At 43.7% G+C, this 22,671-nt stretch overlaps 1 protein-coding gene across 2 annotated transcripts in view; it reads right to left on the minus strand.

Annotated features, from left to right (window-relative positions):
• AMPH (amphiphysin) overlaps window positions 1-20,255 on the minus strand; it is a 127,283-nt gene extending 107,028 nt beyond the window's left edge. The window contains exon 1 of one of the 2 annotated variants that reach the window (XM_066557725.1): window positions 20,079-20,255. In XM_066557725.1, the coding sequence (XP_066413822.1) occupies window positions 20,079-20,147 (69 nt within the window). In that variant the 5' untranslated portion in view covers window positions 20,148-20,255. The remainder of the gene's footprint in view (window positions 1-20,078) is intronic. The other variant, XM_066557718.1, reaches the window with a different exon arrangement.
• Between the last annotated feature and the right edge of the window lie 2,416 nt (window positions 20,256-22,671).

Genomic DNA, 22,671 nt, shown 5'->3' on the forward strand with positions numbered 1-22,671 from the left:
GTGCTCTCAACAACCTTCCTAATACTTTCCTAATTACCATAAGGATTATTTTAAATTAAATATTAAATTACTTTCCTAATACCATAAGGACCAGATAAACTGTGTTCAGGGCGCAGATCTGGGTGAACATAAGTGTTAACTCACTCTCCTGCAGTGCACAGAGATAGACACCTGCTCAGGCATGGCACTTTCCATCCTTCATGGGACCTTCCACCAAATGAAGGCTTGGAGAACTTGTTTCACTAGGGGAGACACTGGATGGAGATAAGATGCAGAAAACAGAGCATGCTTTTCCTGAGGAACTGTACTCTTTGTGTCTACCCAGAGTCATGATTTCTAGATAAGTGAAGGGTATACTGTGGAAACTCTCCAAATCACAATTGAATAGGTGCTAGCAGCATAGAAAGGCATGTTCTCACCAACAACTTGAAATTAAATGAGAAAGGCAGTGAGAACTGAGCTCTGTCGAAAGTCCTAGAGCTAAAAACCTTGGATGAAACTTACTGTATTTTTAACAATTCTATTAGTACAGCAAGTAAAAGTGTGATTGGAGACATCCTGTTCACTCCTGGTATAGCTAAAGCTGGCTTAGATGTAGACATAACCTGTTGGTATGTGATGGTATACATATCTTAGGGTGGAAATGGGTTTGTGACACTTTCAGAAAGCCTTTCTACAATCCTTTGCTATTTTCACTTTTTTTCACAAGATTTAACAAAAAAAGACAGAGATCCATCGCAATCCATCAGAGGTGATCTTGATTTTTTTTGTTCAACGTGTAATGATAACAACCCCTCTGAAGAACTGAAAATACCCTGTGCTTCAGAGTGAGAGAGGAGGAATAGCAAGTGCTTGGCATTTGAGACTGACTTCACACTGCCTTCTTTTTTAGATCCATTCAATGTGCAAAAGATTCCAAGATGCATTAATATGTAATAAAATTTGCTTGATTGGTGACTGCTTATATGCAAATAAGGAATCTTTCTGTATAAAAGAGTGCAAAAAATACCCTTCTTTAAGTCAGAGAAGGGAAAAGTCTGAGTCGGGTTGATATGACTACTTTGAATCCCACTAACACTTCTGATAACAGATGCTACTGAGCAATCCAACACCAGTATTAATCACATACTTCATGGTAAGGCTTTGGTAGGATGGGCTACTGATGGGCATTAGCAAAACAACATTGGTGTAAGTACTTTGAGACAAACTGGAAATGGGATACTAGAGGGAAAAAATTATTTATTGCTCACAAAAACATGGCCTTCAGAGAAGTGACTTAGCAATCTCAATTCTGCACAGTGCCTCTTTTAAAGTATCATTTTTCATGGGGTATACTTTTTTTATATCTTTTCCAGATAAACACAGCCTACTGAAAAAAGCCCTTACTATAGAAATCAGTATGATCCAAGTTGAAATGCTGAGAAAAACACACTGTACTCAAGTTTGCATTTGTCCTGCAGTCTGCAAACATGTGTTCTTGATCCAAAATATTTTTAGTCCATATTTGAACCATATTTGATGGAGCTTGTTCCTCTCCATCTTCCTTCAGAAAGTGCTAAGTCATGACTTTTGGATGAGTGACTTGTTTAGGAGTTAAGATGCCATTCAAATGGCATGTGTGTGTTTGCCATCTAAGGGTTGCCTGAATTTCTTCCTGATTTGCTTCTCAGCTTGGCTGTCAAATCAATGTAGATTCTCAGCCAGCTTTTGAATTACTGTTTATTTTTACCCTTTTATGAAACTTTGCATAAGCGATGGTGGCACTATGTTTACAACAGCTATGTTCTTGGATTGATAGTACAGGAAAACATAATGCCAGGGTGGTGTTAAGAATAAAACCCTGTTCAGCTCTGCAAAATATGAGTGAAGTTGGTCTTCTCTGAAACAGGCTTTTCAGACCCTAGAAGCACAAATCTCATATGAGGGAATTTTTTTTAGTACAAGAATAGGGAGCAGGAATAAATTGAAAAGCCCTGGGATACAAACAGCACCTTGACTTCACTGAATCTGGAGTGACAGCACTGCTGGGCTTAACCCTAAGGCTACAAGTTGGGTGAAGTTCCTGTGGACTTAGTTGGAGGTCCTGATAAAAACAAAGGTTATGAATATAGCCCATTGCAGGCTCCTTCAGCTTGCACATTTGCAGTTCTCAGAGTGCCTAATTACTGTCTTAATTATTTGGCAACTTAGCTCTCCATTTCACCTTCCCTGTCTTTTAGTTTTTCTCCAGATACCCAGCACTACCTGTGTGAGGTGCTGTCACTTTATTCCCAGCTTTCCCCCCACACAGGGAGGACCTTGGTCAGCCCTGCAGACCCTGAGGGAATAAAGCCCTGTTCCAGCAGCACCATCTGTCCCTCCTCTCATGCACAACAGGAGACAAATAAAACAAAATGAACATTCAGTATTCTTTCATAGCCTACAACGTCTGGAGGCTCAGTACTGATTTTTAAACAATCTGAAGTGTGCAACTGGGCTCACCTATCAAGTAACAGAAGTCAAATAATTTTTTAAATGGCTTTGGTGGTTATGTCTGGAACAACTTGTTTGGTGAGATGTACAAGAGAAAGGGAAAGAGCAAGCAGTAAGGAAAGGATGACAGAAGAGAGAGACAGATAAGGAAGGAAAAGGGAAGTTAAACAAACATGAAGATACAACTTTCCTGATACTTACTCTGCCTGCACATTTTGGCTGAGAATTAAACAGAACAATGTTTAGAGATGTACTATCAATAAAATCACATTTTGGCAGTCTGCAAGACTGTCACATCATAAGGAGTATATTCATTTCTTTACTAATTAATCCAGAAGCCATTGGAGAATAGAGAAGGAGGACTGTACTATTTTTTAAAATCAAAGAAATTTCCTTGCACTGTTAAGATTTCCACAATTCTTTAAATCCAAATTCCGTGTTTTCAATTCATATTGCATCTCCAAAAGCTTGTTTTTGGCCTTCAGCTAACCATGGATTTAACCTTATTCTGTTGTGCTTGTTTTCCACTCACTGCTTCACATAGTATGAATCCACTCCTTTACCATTTCCTGAATGTGTTCTGCAGTGACCATGCTGTGGCAGAATCAGCCAACCATCCTTTGCCTGTCTTCAGTTACTACTGTGCACTTTTCTCCCAATGAGTTTCTCTCCTGAGCAAGATAAACCATGGGAATGTCTGCCCTAAGCCTGCCCCAGACCAATCTGCCTCTAGACTGAGCCATGCTCTTGTGCCTGTCTTCAGGCCTCAGTGTACCTATGAACTTTGGCTTCTGTTTCCTCTGTGTTCTGCCTTTCATCCACAGCCTCTGTCTCCCCTGTGATAAGAATTTTGTTAGTACAGATTTGAAAAACATGAGGCAATCAATTAAATTATTTCCCTTCTGATGACCCTCTTTAACCACTTATGATTTTTACAGGACTAAGATTTATCCTATAGTTAAAATTACTGGCAACATTATTTTGAAAAAAAATATTTCATACTCTCCAGATCCATTTCAGCAGTTTCTCTTCTGTACTTAAAAAGTTTCATTCAAACTGCAGAGGGTGGCTTTATCAGTAGGAAAAGATAACACCCAGAAAAACTAACAAGGATTTAGGTTACTGTGAAAAATGCATATTTTATGATTAGCTTTTTGCAAATATTAAAATGAATATTATATGTGTTGTGTTAGAAAGTAATGCTGTATTAATTCTCTTAAGTAGTGTGTTAAATATAGTTTTAGGTTATAAAAAATGTTAAAATAAAAACTATGCTATGTAGGATACTTTTTTTAAAGAAAGGACTTGCAGCGAGATAGCAGCCACAGGACACCTAAATCTTTCAGAGAAAAATAATTGATTGCCCTCTTATCAGAAGAAACAAACTTCTCCCACCTCGAAGGCGCTGTTAGGATTCAGAGGAAGACGTTGACAATGACCAGGCAAAATCCTGTATTTGAATGAAATTTATGCATCATGTATGAAGTGTATAAATATGCAACAGGCTATTGTTTTTAAAGGTTAATCCTTTGTTAACAGGTGTCCTTTTTTGGGCTCGTGCTGCCTAGAAAGAGGTACCCGGACGTCCATAATTTTTTGTCCGGAAGTCCATAACTCTTTGTCTCTATTGTCTCATATTGTCCTAATTCAAGTTGTCCAAATTATTATTACTCTAATTGTATTACTATTTTTGTAACCATTTTATTACTATTAAACTTTTAAAATTTTAAAACAAGTGATTGGTGTTTTTCACAGTTACAATAGCAAGTTGAACAACAGGAAGCCTAGTTTAAATATAAGCAACAGCATCCACACACAGATCTGTACAGGTTTAAAAGGAATATAATATTTTAATTTATTCCTCTGCATGTCCTACATGCAAATAAGTCTTTAAACCTTTTCCTGGATGTAAAAACTAATGCATGCATTTTATGTGAAAAATCAGGGTCATTTTTCAGCTCTCAAAGACTGAGTATTCTCCACAGGAAATAGACTGCCTACATTTAATCTTCTCTGTATGCAGTGTTTCATCTCCTTCCTTAATGCTAAATATGTATTAACCCTTGTACATGTAGGTCCTTTAACTGAGCTTTGGTGAGCCATAAAGCATGAATCATCAGTATAAATAACTTTCTCATGGCATTACAGACCACCACCTACCTCTGATACATACTGCTAACCCCCTATACTTCTGTGAAGACACAACTAAATGCTTACCAATTATCACAATCTAGAAAGAAAATTCAGATTATCTGTGTTCTTTAGCAACTTTTATTTTCTCAAACCTCTGCTTCATTAAAAATACATCAAAACACTGTTTTAATGTATTAATTTTTAATGTTTTAAATTAAATTAATGCTTTAAATTTAATGTATTAATTTAATGTTTTAAAAACATTAAAAATGAAACCTAACTCCTAGCATGTTTTTCAATTTATCCTGGGAAAAACAGGATAGTCAGTGTCTTTCAAGCATGTGCAGGCTCATGTGTACATATTCTCCACTTTCATATCATAGATAAAGAGGATAGACTGCAGTTCATTGACTGTAGCACTGGCCTCTGGATCTGTACAAATCGGAGATTTAGCAATATTGTGGGTACAAAGAAGTGGGGTTAGAAAGTGAGAAAGCTGAGACTTCAAGGGAGCACCAAAGGAATTAATCTACTACAGAAACAGGGAGAACAAAGCAGAGGATCTTATCTGGGGGTAAGCAGGAGCTTTTTGTCAGAAAAGAAGTAGTAAGAAAAAGAAGGCACAACAATAAAGAGTAGTAGCAGGGCACTAGGAGTTTGAGCCCAGAGCCTTGAAGTGTGGTACGATCCCTGACTTTTTTGTGACCCTGCCCACTGAAAGGCCTCTGAGCATTCCTACTATCCAACATTCTGAGAAACTGCCTATACAGTATTTGACCAACTAAGTGCTTGTCCATACTTGTAATTGGTTTTGTCCCCAATTCTGCAGAATCTCACATGTGCCTAATGTCCTACAGATAATGAAGAATAATTATTGAGACAACAGAAAGAAAGGTAGAGCCAGCAGGAAGAGGAACAGGGTATTTCCTGCTTAGCTTTCTCATAGCACAAGCAGAAATGTGTTCTATGTGTCTTCATGGCAGCCTAAGTTTTACCGTGCCCTCTTAGACAGATTAATAAACTCCAATTAGCAGAGACCCAACATGACCAAACATGAAACAATTGCTTTCCAGAGTTGGTCTTTGGTTTATCATTCTGACAATGACTGACTAACTAGCTACTCATTAAGTCTGGAATAAATGATTTAGTGTTCGAGAACAGCAAAGATTCAGTGCCGCACAGCACTGATGCTGATGCCACAGAACATTTAGGAAGAGTGACCCAGCACTCGAAACCTCTGGATTGGAAGCTCCTAGCAGCTGAGTTTGCAGCGGAGCCCAATGAACTAAACCACTGCTCTCTAGAGAAGATGCCCTCTGTATTGAAGCAGCACAGCCACCTTCTTGTACTCCTTCTCCCTGCACACTGCAATCCCTGAGGTGAGGGAGGGTACTGGCATAGCAGGCAGTAACTGCTGCCTGATCAGGCTTCGGGTGGGGGTGAATCCCCCTGTGTATATTTTAGGCAAGTGAAAAACCCCCCTGCCATCTTCAGGCGTGTTCCGGGAGCTACAATCCTATTCATATAGGCAGCTGCAAAAAATGTGTTAAAGGGCATTTTTCACTCTTTATTTTTGTTTTCTCCCAAGGTCAGTATACTGTCCATCATCCCACACTGGCTTGACAAGCCATTAAGAGAGGCTCCCCACAGCCTGGACAGGTGTGTTGCAGGAAAGGCAAGCACAGGCGTGCTGGTCTCCTCTCCATGCTCACCCACACCTTATACGTAGCTTGCTTTTCTCTGCCATTTATCTCCACTGAAAGATCCTGCTATGACAGATCTGGCCAGTTTTCTTCACTATTCCTCCTAGCCAGTGCATAAAATTTGGTCCACTGAGGTGAAAAGTAACTTTATTCTCCTTTCCTGCCCTCATCTACTGCTATCTCACCCTTTGCTATCTACAACAACTGGTTGCACCAGGGTTCAGAGCACGTCCTAAAAGGCAGGCACTGGTGATCAATCCAGGCCAGAAATTCCAGCAATTTCCAGATACACAGGTTATCACCATCTCAGCATTTCTCCTCTATGTGCCCATAAAGTCTCACTTTTAATAGTATCAAAACAGGAAGATGGCATGCACTGTGCAGTGTCTGCAGACCACTGACAGCTACCATGAGGCAGTCCTTGTCAGAAACATTAGGTCTTAGATAATATAGCAATGCCAAACAGACGATCTGCTAGATGGACAAGATGTAGTGAAGAAGGCAGTCCAGAACCAAACCAAACAATTTAGCAGATTTTTTAAAAAATTACTTTATTTTTAAGATAGGATTTAAATGAAGTGTAGAGAGAACAGTAGCGGAAGGGACCCATGCTAAAAAACTAAAAAGGAAGTAGGAAAGAATAAGAGAGAAAAGATGAAATTGTCAAGCAAGAACAGAGGCTGAGGCCACCTTGATACTAATAATGCTTCAGCCAATGAACACAGAGCTATGGACCCCCTTGACACTTAAGAATCAGCACTTCCTTGTCTTGTGGAAACTGAGTGACAATGAGAAAGAGTGTATTATGTAATAACTTACAGGATCACGGTTAATACTACATATATGGGAAAAACTGGGAAAGAAGAAACAGATTTCCTTTACAAAGATTACAAAGCAGGGAAAATATCATATGAGAACCTAACAGGAAGGAGCCTTGGGGATTTTCTCTCTCCTTTCTTTCATGCTTTGCACCCAGACAACCAAAATCTACCTCTACCTTTTAACCTGTACATTAGAAACTAAAGTAAGTGAAAGCAATCAATATTTTATTAAGAGCTACTGTTTCACCTGATTGAAAGAGTCATGTGATAACTCCAGTTAGATCAGAGGGAATGCTGACAAAAGATGAAAAACACTTCTAAATTTTGAGGCAAGAAGAAAGAGCACATTCCTCTACAACAAGGAAACTTGAACTGCAAAAAAAGACATTTACATTCTATGAGAAGAGAACTTTCTGACTGGAGGTGCCTAAGCAAAAGTACAGAACAATTTAGGGAATCTGCAAAATCTCCACCATTACAAACTTTAAAAGGCTGGCAAGAAAGTAATTCCTGAGGAATAATTTTAAGTACAGTTGATTCCACATTCGTTTAGTAGGATGGCCAGATGACCACCTGCACTCCATTTTTTCTATAATTTCTATTTTAAAAAAAGAGAACTTTTAAAAAGGAAATTTAAGTTTTCATTATACTTGAACCTGAAGACAGAAAAATATTGTCTGCATAGTTTAGGCCATACTATCCATATGAGAAATGATTGACTTGTTATTGGTTTTGTTTATAAACACAGAGATTAAGAATTTGCTCTTCAGAGGTGGAGTTTCCTCATCCTTGTGTGTGCTTGTGCCAGCAGGGCCCCAAACGTCAAGGCCGGTCATAATACTATAATGACTTCAGTACAAAACATTTTACAATATCTGTGCAGCCAACATTTTAAATCATTAGACAGTAGGAACCTGTGGCTGCTAGAACCATGTCATTACGTTGCAAGCAGGTCAGCACAGCTATAATAGATGTAGCATACCTTTCACAATAATATTCTTCCACATACTTCTCTCCTGCCTCAGAGCAGATGTTATTAGTTACAGAACAGAACTTGTACAGAACCACAAAATTTCCTTCCAAATGGAAGTTTACTGTTTCCTTCATAGAATCTCCTCCTTTACTACCCTTGTAATGCCTCCAAAGTTCCCATAAACTGGAGTAATGTCATGGTTTGACACTGGCACAATGCCAGTGCCTCCATGAAGATACATTCTCCCTGGTAGCTGCTGTGAGATGTGACCAGGAATAAGCAAAGCAGGCTCTGTATCACAAACAATCTCTCCTTTGGGACACCTGTCCCCCCCATATTTTCACCCCCTGGGGCCGAGGGGCATCAACACTGAACCCTCTTGGTTCTGAGGCCATTGCCTCCCCCTAGAATGCAGTCTCTGTATCACAAGGAACATGGTTCTGTCCATGGCTATACAAAAAGAGTCCAGCAAAAGCCACTCCATCATCTCTTCCCACTAGGATTCTTCTCTATTCTTCTACTATCTCTCACTCGCCCAGACCTCTCTCACACTGGCCCATTTCTTCCTCATCTTCCACTCTATCTTCTAGGAAAGGTCAATGTTCTGTAAAGTTCTCATTCTCCAAAAAGGGGTTAAAAGCTCCTACAAGCGGCCGGCTGAACCCCCCCCCTCTTCTCCGTCCCAGCCGTGCTGCCGGCGCAGGCCCGTGTTTATCAAGTCTCAAGGTTACAGTCCCAGGCAGCGGCTCTCTTTCTCTCTCTGTGTCTCTCAGGGGGGGCTGCCCGATGGCTCCCGGTCTCTCTCTCTTCCACCCTTCCACCCCCGGGCTCAGGCCTACCTCTCTCGGCCACATGGCTTTCCCCTCCCCCTGCCCAGCCAGCAGCTGGGCCGGGGGAGAGACCCGAACTCTTTCCCGCCGGAAACCCAAGAGGACCCTCCCAGGGGAGAGCTCTGCTTTTAACTCCGTGTTCTCAGAGGCGTGTCCATGTCTCAATGGTCAGGTTAAATGCCAATATTAAAGTCTGAATATCCATTGGCCAAAAACACAGCATCTCAAAAAACACATTTCCTGTCAAACCACCACATTCCACCCTTCGCCTCTGAGAACACACTTTCTAAAATTATTAACAAAATTACAAAACACTTCAACACTTCTACAAAACAAGAAAACCTTCATCTCCAGATTTTACTATGCATCTACCTTAACTCAATACATGCTTTGTTCTTATTCTTCTTTGGTCCCATCTCACAGCTTTACTCACAACTTTATCTTATCATTCCCCCAAAATTCGATTTCCCGGTCAGGGAACCAAAAATGTCATGGTTTGACACTGGCACAATGCCAGTGCCTCCATGAAGATACATTCTCCCTGGTAGCTGCTGTGAGATGTGACCAGGAATAAGCAAAGCAGGCTCTGTATCACAAACAATCTCTCCTTTGGGACACCTGTCCCCCCCATATTTTCACCCCCTGGGGCCGAGGGGCATCAACACTGAACCCTCTTGGTTCTGAGGCCATTGCCTCCCCCTAGAATGCAGTCTCTGTATCACAAGGAACATGGTTCTGTCCATGGCTATACAAAAAGAGTCCAGCAAAAGCCACTCCATCATCTCTTCCCACTAGGATTCTTCTCTATTCTTCTACTATCTCTCACTCGCCCAGACCTCTCTCACACTGGCCCATTTCTTCCTCATCTTCCACTCTATCTTCTAGGAAAGGTCAATGTTCTGTAAAGTTCTCATTCTCCAAAAAGGGGTTAAAAGCTCCTACAAGCGGCCGGCTGAACCCCCCCCCTCTTCTCCGTCCCAGCCGTGCTGCCGGCACAGGCCCATGTTTATCCAGTCTCAAGGTTACAGTCCCAGGCAGCAGCTCTCTTTCTCTCTCTCTCTGTGTCTCTCAGGGGGGGCTGCCCGATGGCTCCCGGTCTCTCTCTCTTCCACCCTTCCACCCCCGGGCTCAGGCCTACCTCTCTCGGCCACATGGCTTTCCCCTCCCCCTGCCCAGCCAGCAGCTGGGCCGGGGGAGAGACCCGAACTCTTTCCCGCCGGAAACCCAAGAGGACCCTCCCAGGGGAGAGCTCTGCTTTTAACTCCGTGTTCTCAGAGGCGTGTCCATGTCTCAATGGTCAGGTTAAATGCCAATATTAAAGTCTGAATATCCATTGGCCAAAAACACAGCATCTCAAAAAACACATTTCCTGTCAAACCACCACATTCCACCCTTCGCCTCTGAGAACACACTTTCTAAAATTATTAACAAAATTACAAAACACTTCAACACTTCTACAAAACAAGAAAACCTTCATCTCCAGATTTTACTATGCATCTACCTTAACTCAATACATGCTTTGTTCTTATTCTTCTTTGGTCCCATCTCACAGCTTTACTCACAACTTTATCTTATCATTCCCCCAAAATTCGATTTCCCGGTCAGGGAACCAAAAATGTCATGGTTTGACACTGGCACAATGCCAGTGCCTCCATGAAGATACATTCTCCCTGGTAGCTGCTGTGAGATGTGACCAGGAATAAGCAAAGCAGGCTCTGTATCACAAACAATCTCTCCTTTGGGACACCTGTCCCCCCCATATTTTCACCCCCTGGGGCCGAGGGGCATCAACACTGAACCCTCTTGGTTCTGAGGCCATTGCCTCCCCCTAGAATGCAGTCTCTGTATCACAAGGAACATGGTTCTGTCCATGGCTATACAAAAAGAGTCCAGCAAAAGCCACTCCATCATCTCTTCCCACTAGGATTCTTCTCTATTCTTCTACTATCTCTCACTCGCCCAGACCTCTCTCACACTGGCCCATTTCTTCCTCATCTTCCACTCTATCTTCTAGGAAAGGTCAATGTTCTGTAAAGTTCTCATTCTCCAAAAAGGGGTTAAAAGCTCCTACAAGCGGCCGGCTGAACCCCCCCCCTCTTCTCCGTCCCAGCCGTGCTGCCGGCACAGGCCCATGTTTATCAAGTCTCAAGGTTACAGTCCCAGGCAGCAGCTCTCTTTCTCTCTCTCTCTGTGTCTCTCAGGGGGGGCTGCCCGATGGCTCCCGGTCTCTCTCTCTTCCACCCTTCCACCCCCGGGCTCAGGCCTACCTCTCTCGGCCACATGGCTTTCCCCTCCCCCTGCCCAGCCAGCAGCTGGGCCGGGGGAGAGACCCGAACTCTTTCCCGCCGGAAACCCAAGAGGACCCTCCCAGGGGAGAGCTCTGCTTTTAACTCCGTGTTCTCAGAGGCGTGTCCATGTCTCAATGGTCAGGTTAAATGCCAATATTAAAGTCTGAATATCCATTGGCCAAAAACACAGCATCTCAAAAAACACATTTCCTGTCAAACCACCACAAGTATGTACTGGTTTAAGTTACAGATGAAACTACATATATTACTGACTTAGAAGTTAAACATCAAAAACACATTAGCTTGATTTTCAGAAGCTACGCAAGAAATGCCCAGGAACAAACCTTACTGAAACTGAGTTTTGGAAATGTTGTGACAGCACCAGCTGGGTTTATTATGAGACAATGTCAAACCCTGGAAGAGACCTCTTGGAGAGGTGGTCAATGAACCCATGTCTATGAGTGTTGAAAAGGCATTTGGACAGTGCCCTTAAGGCCATGCTTTCACTTTTGGTCAGCCCTGAAGTGGTCAGGTAGTGGGACTGGATGATTATTGTAGGTCTGTTTAAATTGAACTATTTTATTCTACTCAAATCTGTCTTCTCCTACCTGCTCCTTTCCCTACTAGTACACACTGGGGAAATCTCTGAAGACAATTCTTTCCAGCCCTGCACTAGCAGAAGGGACTGAATACCCATAACCATCTCCCAGCTTAGGCACTGGCTCTGTCACCTTGTGGGAAGGAGGTGTGTATCTTCTGAGAGGGGTCAGGGCTGTGGATCATCTCAAGATAAAGGGACCATCTGCACAATTTTGCAAAAGGCAAATGTCATGCGTTTTTTTTAAACTCATCAGTGTTCAACTGAGGTTTTCACAGCATGGCAAACCACCACATCACTGACACCAGCGATTGCTGGTAATCAGCTATTCCCTAAGCATGTGACCAAGGCCTCACTCCTCATTGCACAATCTGGTCATGCCTTCCAGGATATGCCTAAACCCTATTCTCTCTCAACCTGGAGCCATCTTGGGGCTTCCAAGAGTGGCCAAATGTCCTCAGCCTGATCAGCCTGAAGGTCAAGAATCCTGGCAGGGCACCAGTGGATGTAAAAAGCCCTAGGACCCCTAACAACCTCTCTGCATCCCATTTCTTACAGCAGCTGCCCCTGGCTCCACAAGGGGCTGAGGACAGAGCTGTGCAGTGCTCCTGAAGAAGGCGTTCACTTGAACTTACTAGTGCTATGCAGCTGAAAAGGCCAGACAGCTTCAGGCACCTACAGGGCTTGGTGGTTCTTCTCCTCTGAAGGGCTTGCATCTGTTCCCCAAAGGCTGAGTCCCACTGGCAGCTGGCCTTGTCTCCAGTTTTCTGCCCCTAGCCTCCTCCAAGTAGTTCCACTGTCTCCTCAAGGACTTCCTTTTGGATGTCTGTGGGCTGGCTCCAGGCCAGCTTTGACAGTGGAACATGGGAGGATGCTCCCTTTTATCTTGCCCCTCCAAGGCACTGCTGCACTACAGGGTGATGACACTATGACATGAGGGTGTCCCTTATGTCTTATGGTTTATGCCTTACCTGTCACGGACCAGCCATCACCCCTCCACCCAACATTCTTTGGACAAAGGCCACCCATAAGAGCTGTCTGTGATGGAACTAATGTCCATGTTGCTACCTTGGGTTGTCCAATTCTCAGAGGACAATGAGTGCAGGAACACCACCTTTCCATTTATGGACATTGAAATTGAAAGGGACCAATTATTATCAGCTGAATATTAATAAGTCCATAGGGCTTGATGGGATTCACCCCAGAGTACTGTGGGTAACTGTAGCAGACATTACAACACGACCACTCTCAATCATCTACAAAAGGTCTTAAGAGGCCCCACCAACTAAAATTTAGCCCAGGTTACACCAGTTTCCAAAAAAGGCAAGAGAGAAGACCAAGAAAACTACAGACGTGTCAGTCTAACCTCAGTACTTGGAAAAAATTATGGAGAAAATCACACTGGGTTTTATTAAAAGACATTTGAAAAGCAATGCAATCATTGAGACACAGTGCAAGACACAGACAACATGGGTTCAAGAAGGGAAAGTCTTGTTTAATTTAATAACCACCTACAATAAGGTCATCTGTGTGAAAAATGCATGTATTTTATGATTGGCTTTTTGCAAATATTAAAATGAATATTATATGTGTTGTGTTAGAAAGTAATGCTGTATTAATTCTCTTAAGTAGTGTGTTAAATATAGTTTTAGGTTATAAAAAATGTTAAAATAAAAACTATGCTATGTAGGATACTTTTTTTAAAGAAAGGACTTGCAGTGAGATAGCAGCCACAGGACACTAAATCTTTCAGAGAAAAATAATTGATTGCCCTCTTATCAGAAGAAACAAACTTCTTCCCACCTCGAAGGCGCTGTTAGGATTCAGAGGAAGACGTTGACAATGACCAGGCAGAATCCTGTATTTGAATGAAATTTATGCATCATTTATGAAGTATATGAATATGCAACTGGCTATTGCTTTTAAGAATTAATCCTTTGTTAATGGGTGTCCTGTTTCAGGCACGTGCTGCCCAGAAAGAGGTACCCGGACTTCCATAACTCTTTGTCTCTATTCAAATCGTCCAAATTATTATTACTCTAATTGTATTACTATTTTTATAACCATTTTATTACTATTAAACTTTTAAAGTTTTAAAAACAAGTGATTGGCGTTTTTCACATCTGCCTGGATGAAGTGAAGACATGGGATTTAAACCCCCAATTTTAATGGGGTTTAGAAAGGCTTTTGATCCTGTCCCTCAAAGCCTCCTTCCAGCAAGTTTTCCAACAGTGTGATGAGCAGGTATGCAGTGCACTGGGTGAAGAACTGGTTGAAGAGCAGGGCTCAAATTATTGCAGCAAACAGGACATCTGGCTGCTGACCAGTTACCAGTGGTGTTCCTCAGGGCTCAGGTCTAGAGGCAGCTCTGTTCAGTCTCTTCATCAGTGATCTGGAGGCTGCAGTTGAATGTGCAGATAGTTAGGTGATGATACCAAACTGGGAAGTGCTGCTGACTCTCTCATGGGGTAAGAGGCTTTGCCTTGCAGGGGGATCTGGATTGATTGGAGCATTGAGCAGTCACCAGTGACATGAAGCTGAGCAAGACCAACCAAATGCTGGATTCTGCACCTGGAATGGAATAATTCCAGACACAAGTGTGAAGTGGGAGAGGAATAGCTGGAGGGCAGCCCTGCAGAAGGGGGTTTGGGGGTGCTGGTTGGCAGGAAGATCAATGGCATCAGCAGTGTGTGTGCCCTGGCAGCCAAGGGGGCAAACCTCATCTGGGGGTGCATCAAACACAGCATCACCAGCCAGCCAAGAGAGGTGATTATCCCACTGAATTCAGCACCGGTGCAGCCTCACCTCGAGTACTGTGTGCAGTGCTGGGCCCCACTATTTTAAAGGGATGTGAAGGTCCTTGAGTATGTCCTGAGAAGGGCACCAAAGCAGGGGAAGGGGCTGGCAGGAATGTGCTCTGGGGAGCACTGAGGGCACTGGGCTTGTCTGGTTTGGAGAGGAGGAGGCTGAGGGGTGACCTCACTGCTCCCTACAGCTTCCTGAGGAGGGAAGCGGAATGGGAGGTGCTGAGCTCTTCTTTCTCTCCCAGTGCCAGGACACATGGGGAATGGCTCCAAGCTGTGGCCATCGGGGGAGGTTCAGACTTGACATGAGGAAACATTTCATCGCTCTGAGGGTGGCCAAAACATGGAGTAGGCTTCCTAGTGAGGTAGCTGATGTCTCCCCCAGCCATGCCTGTCACTGTTGAAGAGGCATTTGGACAGTACCCTTAAAGCCATGCTTTAACTTTGATCAGCCCTGAAATGGTCAGGCACTGGGACTAGATGATCACTCTAGGTCTCTTCCAGCTGTTCTATGCTATTCAATTAGAGTGGCTGGGCTTGTCTAAGGTTGCAATGCAAGATGTAACCAAAAGTATGTATTCTATTACCATCTGTTAAAAGCAAGTGGGGCAGAGTTCTTTAAGTCTTCCATGACCCATCCTCCCTCCAGGGGGATATCTTCTCTTAATGGGCCATTGTACCTCACTGCAGAAATGGTAAAATTACATCATCCCATTGTGAGATGCTCCACCCAGGGGGAGGAGAAATCCTACTTAGATAAAATCTGAGATTTGGAACACCACAATCTGCTTTCTCTCACTGGATTCCCAGAGGAAGACAAGATCCATCTACACCACCCTGGACCTTCAGAGGAAAACTACACCCTTTGATAGGATCACTGCTTCCACAGAACCACATCTGTCACTCCAGGAGGACTGCAGCCACCATTTAATTGGACTGCTACCAACACCCTGACCAACCCAGTCAGGTTGTATACTGACTCTATTATTGTTTTTGTACTACTGCATTTTCTTTTAATTTTCCTATTAAATTGTAGTTCTGACTTGGGATCCCCTGCTGGTTTGCTTTCAAACCAGTACAGGGTTATAGAAGAGAGGACAAGGAGATAACTAGTGTTATACACTGGGTTATCAGCTTAAATGGAATTTTCCAGAGAAACCTGGAGATACAAATTCAGCCTTTTCATTCAAGTAACTGTCTCCTTAGAATTGACTCAGTCAACCTTGGTTACCAAAACATCTATTCTGGTTTCATTTTAAACACATTGGCATTTCATTAATTTTTATGGCTGGGATGTAGTCTCCTAAATCAATCTGGTCCTTTTAAAACTTTAATCCAGTTTGTTCAGCTGACTTTTGGCAGATTTTAACAGATGCTAAAAGCTCAGCATGTCCACACTTCCTGCATTTTGAGGCAAAAGTAATTGAAGAAATGTGATGACCAGAGGATTTTAATAGATGGCACACTCATTGATTCAAACACATATACTACCACATAAAGCACCATCACCTGGATGATGTGAAAAATAGAGTGGCCAAATAACTCTTAGATTAACACCTCTAATGCAAGACCAAGATCTGCCCAATATGAGATTTTGCAGTTATTTAGCTTTCGTCATATAAATAGTGACTAGATACACACACTACCTACAGTGTACAACTAAAATTTCTCCTAGACAGCAAGAAACTGAAGATAATGGTGGCATTACTAGAAAAGTAGTTTACATAAATGAATCAGGGATTGCAGAATAAACTGAATTCAAAGAGATCCACAAGGATTGAGTCCAACTCACAAGTCTGCACAGGACCATCCCCAAGAGTCACACCATGTGCCCAAGAGCATTGTCCAAACACTTCTTGAACTCTTTTAGGCTTGGTGCTGTGACTGTTTCCCTGGGGAGCCTGCTCCAATGCCCAACCACCACCCTCTGGGAAAGAACCTTTTTCTAATATCCAACCACACCTCCCCTGACGCAACCTCAGACCATTCTGTCAAGTCCTGTCACTGGTCACCACAAGAGAAAAGATCAGTGTCTGCCCTTCTCCCCCTCATGAATAAGTTGCAGACTACTATAACATCTCCCCTCAGTCTCCTCTTCTCCAGGCTGAAGAGACCAAGTGACCTCATCCAGTCCTCATACTTGAAGCTTCCCCTCAAGGCCCTTCATGACCTTTGTTAACTCTCCTTTAGGGTGTTCTCTAATAGCTTAATATATTTCTTATATTGTGGCACCCAAAACTGCCCACAGGACTCAAGGTGAGGCCACAGCAGTGCAGAGCAAAGGGGACAATCCCCTCCCTTGCCCAGCTGGTGATGCTGTGCCAGATGTACCCAGGACACGTTTGGCCCTCCTGGCTGCCAGGGCACTGCTGACTCACATTCAACTTCCTGTTGACCAGGACTCCCAGGTCCCTTTTCTTCTGGGCTGCTTTTCAGCTTCTTGTTCCCCAGTCTGTCCACATATCCGGGGTTGTCCTGTCCCAGGTGCAGAATCTGGTACTTTCTGAACTTCATATGGTTGGTGATTGCCCAGCCTTCTCATTTGTCAAATTCTCTCTTCAGGGCCTCTCTGCCTTCACAGGAGTCAACAACTCCTCCCAGTTTTCTAGCATCTGCAAACTTACTTAGAATCCCTTATAGTCCTATGTCCAAGTCATTTGTGAAGATGTTGAAGAGCACCGGGCTGAGATGAAGCCATGAGGAACCCCACTAGTGACAGCTCACCAGTCTGTCACCCCATTGACTGTAACCCTTTGATAGCAACCTGTGGGACAGTTGCTTACCCACTGCACAATGTGTTTATCCAGCTGTGGGCCAGACATTTTATCCAGCAGGATCCTGTGAGAGACAGTATCAAAAGCTTTACTGAAATCCAAAATGAAGGTCTATGTTTAAGAGCCACTCCATATTTTTAATACATCTGTTGCATCAATAAATAATAGAAAGCAATGCAAAAATGCTTTATAAAAGCATTGATATATAAGAATACATTCAGTAAACTGAAGGTGCACAAATGCAATATAAGCATCAAGATAAAAATAACTAAATGTATTTAAAATCTCTTTAAGCCAGTGTGATATTACACACCTGTCACAATGCCATCCTATTCACACCATCAAGAATCAGACAAATCATACATTTTCAACTCCTAGACAAAATTTACTTGTTGTCATCAAGTACCCAAAACAAATAAACAAAACTCAATCATTCCCATTTGGGGACTGGTTTTTTTTTTTGTTTTTTTTTTTTTTTTGGTGAAGTTTCAGCAAAAATAATGAAGGATTTTATGTTGTATAGACATACATGAACTCAAAGCTAACCAGAAACATAGACATGAAAGAGTATACATGCGCAGCTCATGCTGTGCACAACACACGGGCCAAGAAGGAGGAGGCAAGTATACAGAGCTACATGGTACTGTGACCTACTCTGTGTCAGACCACTGGTACTGTGACTGTGGAAGGCCACTAATATCTTGTAAATAACACTGTAAATAAGCAACTTGTAGACCACTGACATAAGAAATTAACACCACAGATACTATAAGGAGGCCAAAATTGCCAGATGCCTGACTGATACATGAAAATCAAACCAGACAAATTTCCCCCTTGTTAGCATGATTGATCACCAAAGTGGAGGTGGAGCAGACCATCTGTCAGAGCCCAACAGCATCTTTGATTTGCACCCAAGGCACCCATCAGACTCAAGGCACCTGTCCTGGGGCTGGTGCATGAACAATCTTTGAGAAGTACGGGGTATCTCAGATATTCACATTAATATGTTCTCTCTAGTATGCCCACATATTTCTGTGAGCAGGACTCCCCACACTGGAACAGACACAGCTTGAAGCAGTACGTGTGATTACAACTTGCACCAGTGCTTTTCCAGATGGTTAATCATAACCATACTGACAAAGACACAAGGAAACAAACTGTATTTTTAGGCCTCGACTCCAACAATGAACTCAAGTCAATTCAACTCACACCATAAAGTGATCAGATCTCTTTGAACTATTACAGAGGATTTACGTGTTTTACCTGAAAACAGTTACAGTCCAAACCTGCAAGAATGGAAACGCATCATGACTTTGGTGTTGAAAAGTCTAGTACTTTATAAGTGAGCTAGACAGGAGTATTTGAAAGGGAAAATTAATCACTAGTCTGTGACAGCCTCAACTATTAAATTCTTAAATAATAACGCAATTATGAATAAGACATATTAATTGTTGCGGTTTTTTCTGCCACTGGAGCTCCACAGAATTCAATGTGTGGCCAAAAAGAAAGTGCAGATTTACGGGCAGTGAAGTGTAAGAAATATGCTCACAAAATAATCTTTCTTAATTCACAAGAGCCCTATTCCCTAAGCTGCATAACAATACAGGATATATGATAGAGGGGTATAAAGGTTTTATTAACCCTCAAAAGAGATGACTTGCAACACGTACTGACAACTATGTCTGCAAAATTCATGCTGGCAATAGCTTTATTCAAACTGTACTAACAGCAGACACAGCTGCTACACATAGTCATACAGAAATGCTTTTCTATTGGGCCTAATATCTCTATCTATGATTATGTTTTGAGACACCCAACAGCTACACAGGAGCTATTTGTGCGGAACATTTATACCTATCAGCTTTCATTAAGGAAGATGAGCAAAACAGAAAGTGGTCCGTAAGGCCCTCGTCTTTGGTCAGGAACTCCTGCAAATTCTCCCTGACTTCCCCCGTTGGTCATTTCCAGGCTACAATAGCGCTAGAATCGGTACCGACTTTCCTAAGCAGCACAAGCTGTCAGCTGCAGAACATTTCGACCAGCCTCATGACATCCCGAGAAGCTCCCCAAACCCGCAGCAGCCGCTGAAGAAAGCGCGGGCTGCGCCAGCACCCCGGCCCCCGCGGGCTCCTGTCATCACACGCAGCGGTGTCTGTCACGCCGCGGCTGCAGCAAGGCGGATCGCCGCAGCCGGGGATGAGTCGGCGCGGATATTAAAGGAAAGGCAATCCTCTTAGGAGGGCGGGCGGCGGGCGGTGAGGGGAGGCGAGGCGAACCGAACCCGCGTTCCCCGCGCGGGCCAGGGCAGCATCGCGGCCACGCCGGGTGCGGAGCGGTGCCTCCCCCGCGGGCAGCCCCGCGCCGCCTCAAGGGCGAGGGAGCAGCGGCCGCCTGGGGCCTGCGGCAGGTGCCGCCGGCAGCGCCCGTAGCGCCGCAGCCCCGCGCTCGGGGAGCAGCGGCCGGCGGGGGCCGGGGCAGCGCTGGGGTGAAATGGGTCAGTTACGTAATCAGGCCGGCGGCCCCGGCCCCCGCCCGGCGCCCCGTGGGCACCGACAGGGGAAGCTGCAGCGGCGGGCGCTGGGGGCGAGAGGAGCCGCATCCTCTCGCGGACCCCGGGCACCGCCGCCGCGCTCTTCATCCCCCTCCGCCCCTTCCCAGCAGTTCCCCCGCCCCGGAGCGCACCTTCTCCTGGGCGCGATTGAGGCGTTTCTGGACGTTTTTGGCGAAGATGCCTGTCTTCATGTCGGCCATGGCTGGTGGTGGGGATTAGGAGGGTGGGGAGAGAAGGCGGGCGAGGCAGAGCCCGGCAGCTACGAGCGGCAGCGGCGAGGCAGGAATGGAGGGATGGAGAGGAGGAGGAGGAAGAGGAGGAGGAGGGCTTTAGAGACACAGCAGGGAGAGGCGTGGCCACCGCCGCCGCCTCAGGTGAGGCGCGGGTCCCCCGCCTTCGTCCGTCCCCGGCCCCCGGGGAGTCGGCTGTCGGGACCCCGCAGGGCGGCTAGCGTTGTCTTCTGGGGATGAGGCAGTTCCTCTAGATAATAAAACATATCCAGAGGGATAATGGGGATGATGATTTCTAGAAGCGCAGCTGATGGCTGCGTCCACTACTGGCACAAGCCTCCTTCTACAGCCGGAGAACCTTAGGCACCAACTTACTCCCTTAGAAGTTTCCACAAAGTCAGAGTCATTCCCAGGTCCAAGCTCCTTTAACACTTTTCACTGGTTTGGGGGCTGCAGCATCACGTGCAGTAAATGGGTGCTGCGGTTGAGGGGCCTGCACCCCCCAGCTCGGCCTGGACTGGGCTTCCTGGCACAGCCATCAGCTGTTCTGCGGCTACCATGCCCGTGCTGCTGAATGTGCTACACTTGACTTGCCATTCTTCTGCTCTCGACATCCTCCTCCCATCCATTCCTCACTCCTACCTCAGCGTAGCAACCAACAGCAGTAAACTGGTTCCAGACTGCTTTTGTGTTTTTGATCTTATTTCTGAAATTACAACTTCAAGGCAAAACTGAAGGGCAGTCATAAAAAAAATCTCTGTCCTCCCCTGACACTAAAGAACCCCAAAATCTTCTAGGGATCGTGCAGCACCAGTCACTCAAGGTTGGCAAAGTCATCCTTCCTAGATACCAAGCCCCAAATTCACTCCTGACATTTATTTCTGTTGTTTGCCCAAGTGTGGAGTTCCCTGATAGAGAGAGTAGAAATCCAGCAGCAAACATAGCAAAGCAAGACAAAGCAAAACACTGGAACTCAACTCTTTTACCCTGAGCCTGTATCCTTCTATAGGGAACTGTCCTATTTTCATAATACTTTTCATTGATTTTTCAAAACACAGATCAGGTCTTCTACTGCCAAAAGAAAATGTCTCATACATTTAGTAAGTCCAGCTGTGCTTCCTGAGACTATGTATTTCTGACATGTGCTCAGTCCCACATGTGCCTGACGCATTTTCCTGTACTATTAAGAAGTTGATTTAACATGCCAACTGCAGCAGTAATAATGTTTAGTAAGAATAGGTACTTACTTAATTCTCACGTTAATACTATTTAGAAAGAAAAAAGTAATCACACCAAAACCCCCAAACCCAAAACTAATGCAGAAAACCAAAGAAAACATATCACAGCAATCAAGGAAATTATTTTGTCTAAAAGATTACGATAGTGTCTTACAATGCTGTTAAACTGGTGAAAGATAAAAAACAAAATTTCAGTGTGCATAGGGCTCCCAAATTCTTTGAAGTATTTTTTCACATCTTCAGAGTATCTCTTTCTGGGCAGTTTGGCTTCTGATTCCACCACTTTAAGAGTGATTTTAAAAAATCATGAAAAGAAGTGCTCTTAACTGATTACTCATGCATTTTCTTCACCAAAGGGTAACAAAGGTAGGAAGTATTAGCAGAACAGAGTGCATTTGGTTTCCTTTGGGTTAGGAGGGGGAGGGAGGAAACTCTCTTGTGCTTTTTAGATCCCTTTTGTCTGATATAGTAGTACAACCCTCATCACCAAGCCCAAAAATGCTTTTTCATGCCAGTGGGTGAGGAAATTGAAGATGTGTACTTAGTCAGACAGCCAGTCTCTTCCTCCTCAGTCAGTTGACCTGCACTGGCTTTGCCCCATTTAATGGCCTTTGACAACAGCCAATGCTTTTTCACTGGCTAGTTTATCAGTGTGTGTGTTGCTCTCCATCAACTAGATTCTGGAAAAAAATAATCAGCAAATGATCAGAATGTTCTCTCCATACTCTCTGTCTGTTGTATATAACATTTATTGTAATTAATACTGCAGAGAAAATTTCTCCATTAGGATGTCTTTCAAAGCAAATTTTTTTCTGTGCATTGTTCATGCTTTAATCTGAAATAGATGATATTTAAAAATCCTTTACTACAATTTACCCAATTTTCTCTCTATTTTCTTGTAATTGTTTATTTGGTGCTATTTTAAAATGAAATTTTACTTCAGTTTCCCTTCTGAATAGCAGTCATTCATAAAAAAATGCTCCTAAGGGAATGGTGATTTTTCAACATAAAATCTTTAAAAGGGAAGGGAAGAAAGTAAATGTAAGTACAACTGCTATGTCACCACTTTTTCCAGCTGTTGATTCCTGTTCAACCAAAATGCTAGTCAGAAAAAGAAGAAATCTGGATAATTTCTGGCTCATCAACAACATGGTTTCTCATCACACATTTTGTCCCTATAGACCTCACATTGGAAGTAGAAATGAGATGGGACGTTTGTTTCTTCAAGCAGCAAGCCTAATCCTTCCTGTTCCTTC

This window comes from Molothrus aeneus, chromosome 1 (genome assembly GCF_037042795.1).
Source record: "Molothrus aeneus isolate 106 chromosome 1, BPBGC_Maene_1.0, whole genome shotgun sequence".
NCBI lineage: Eukaryota > Metazoa > Chordata > Aves > Passeriformes > Icteridae > Molothrus > Molothrus aeneus.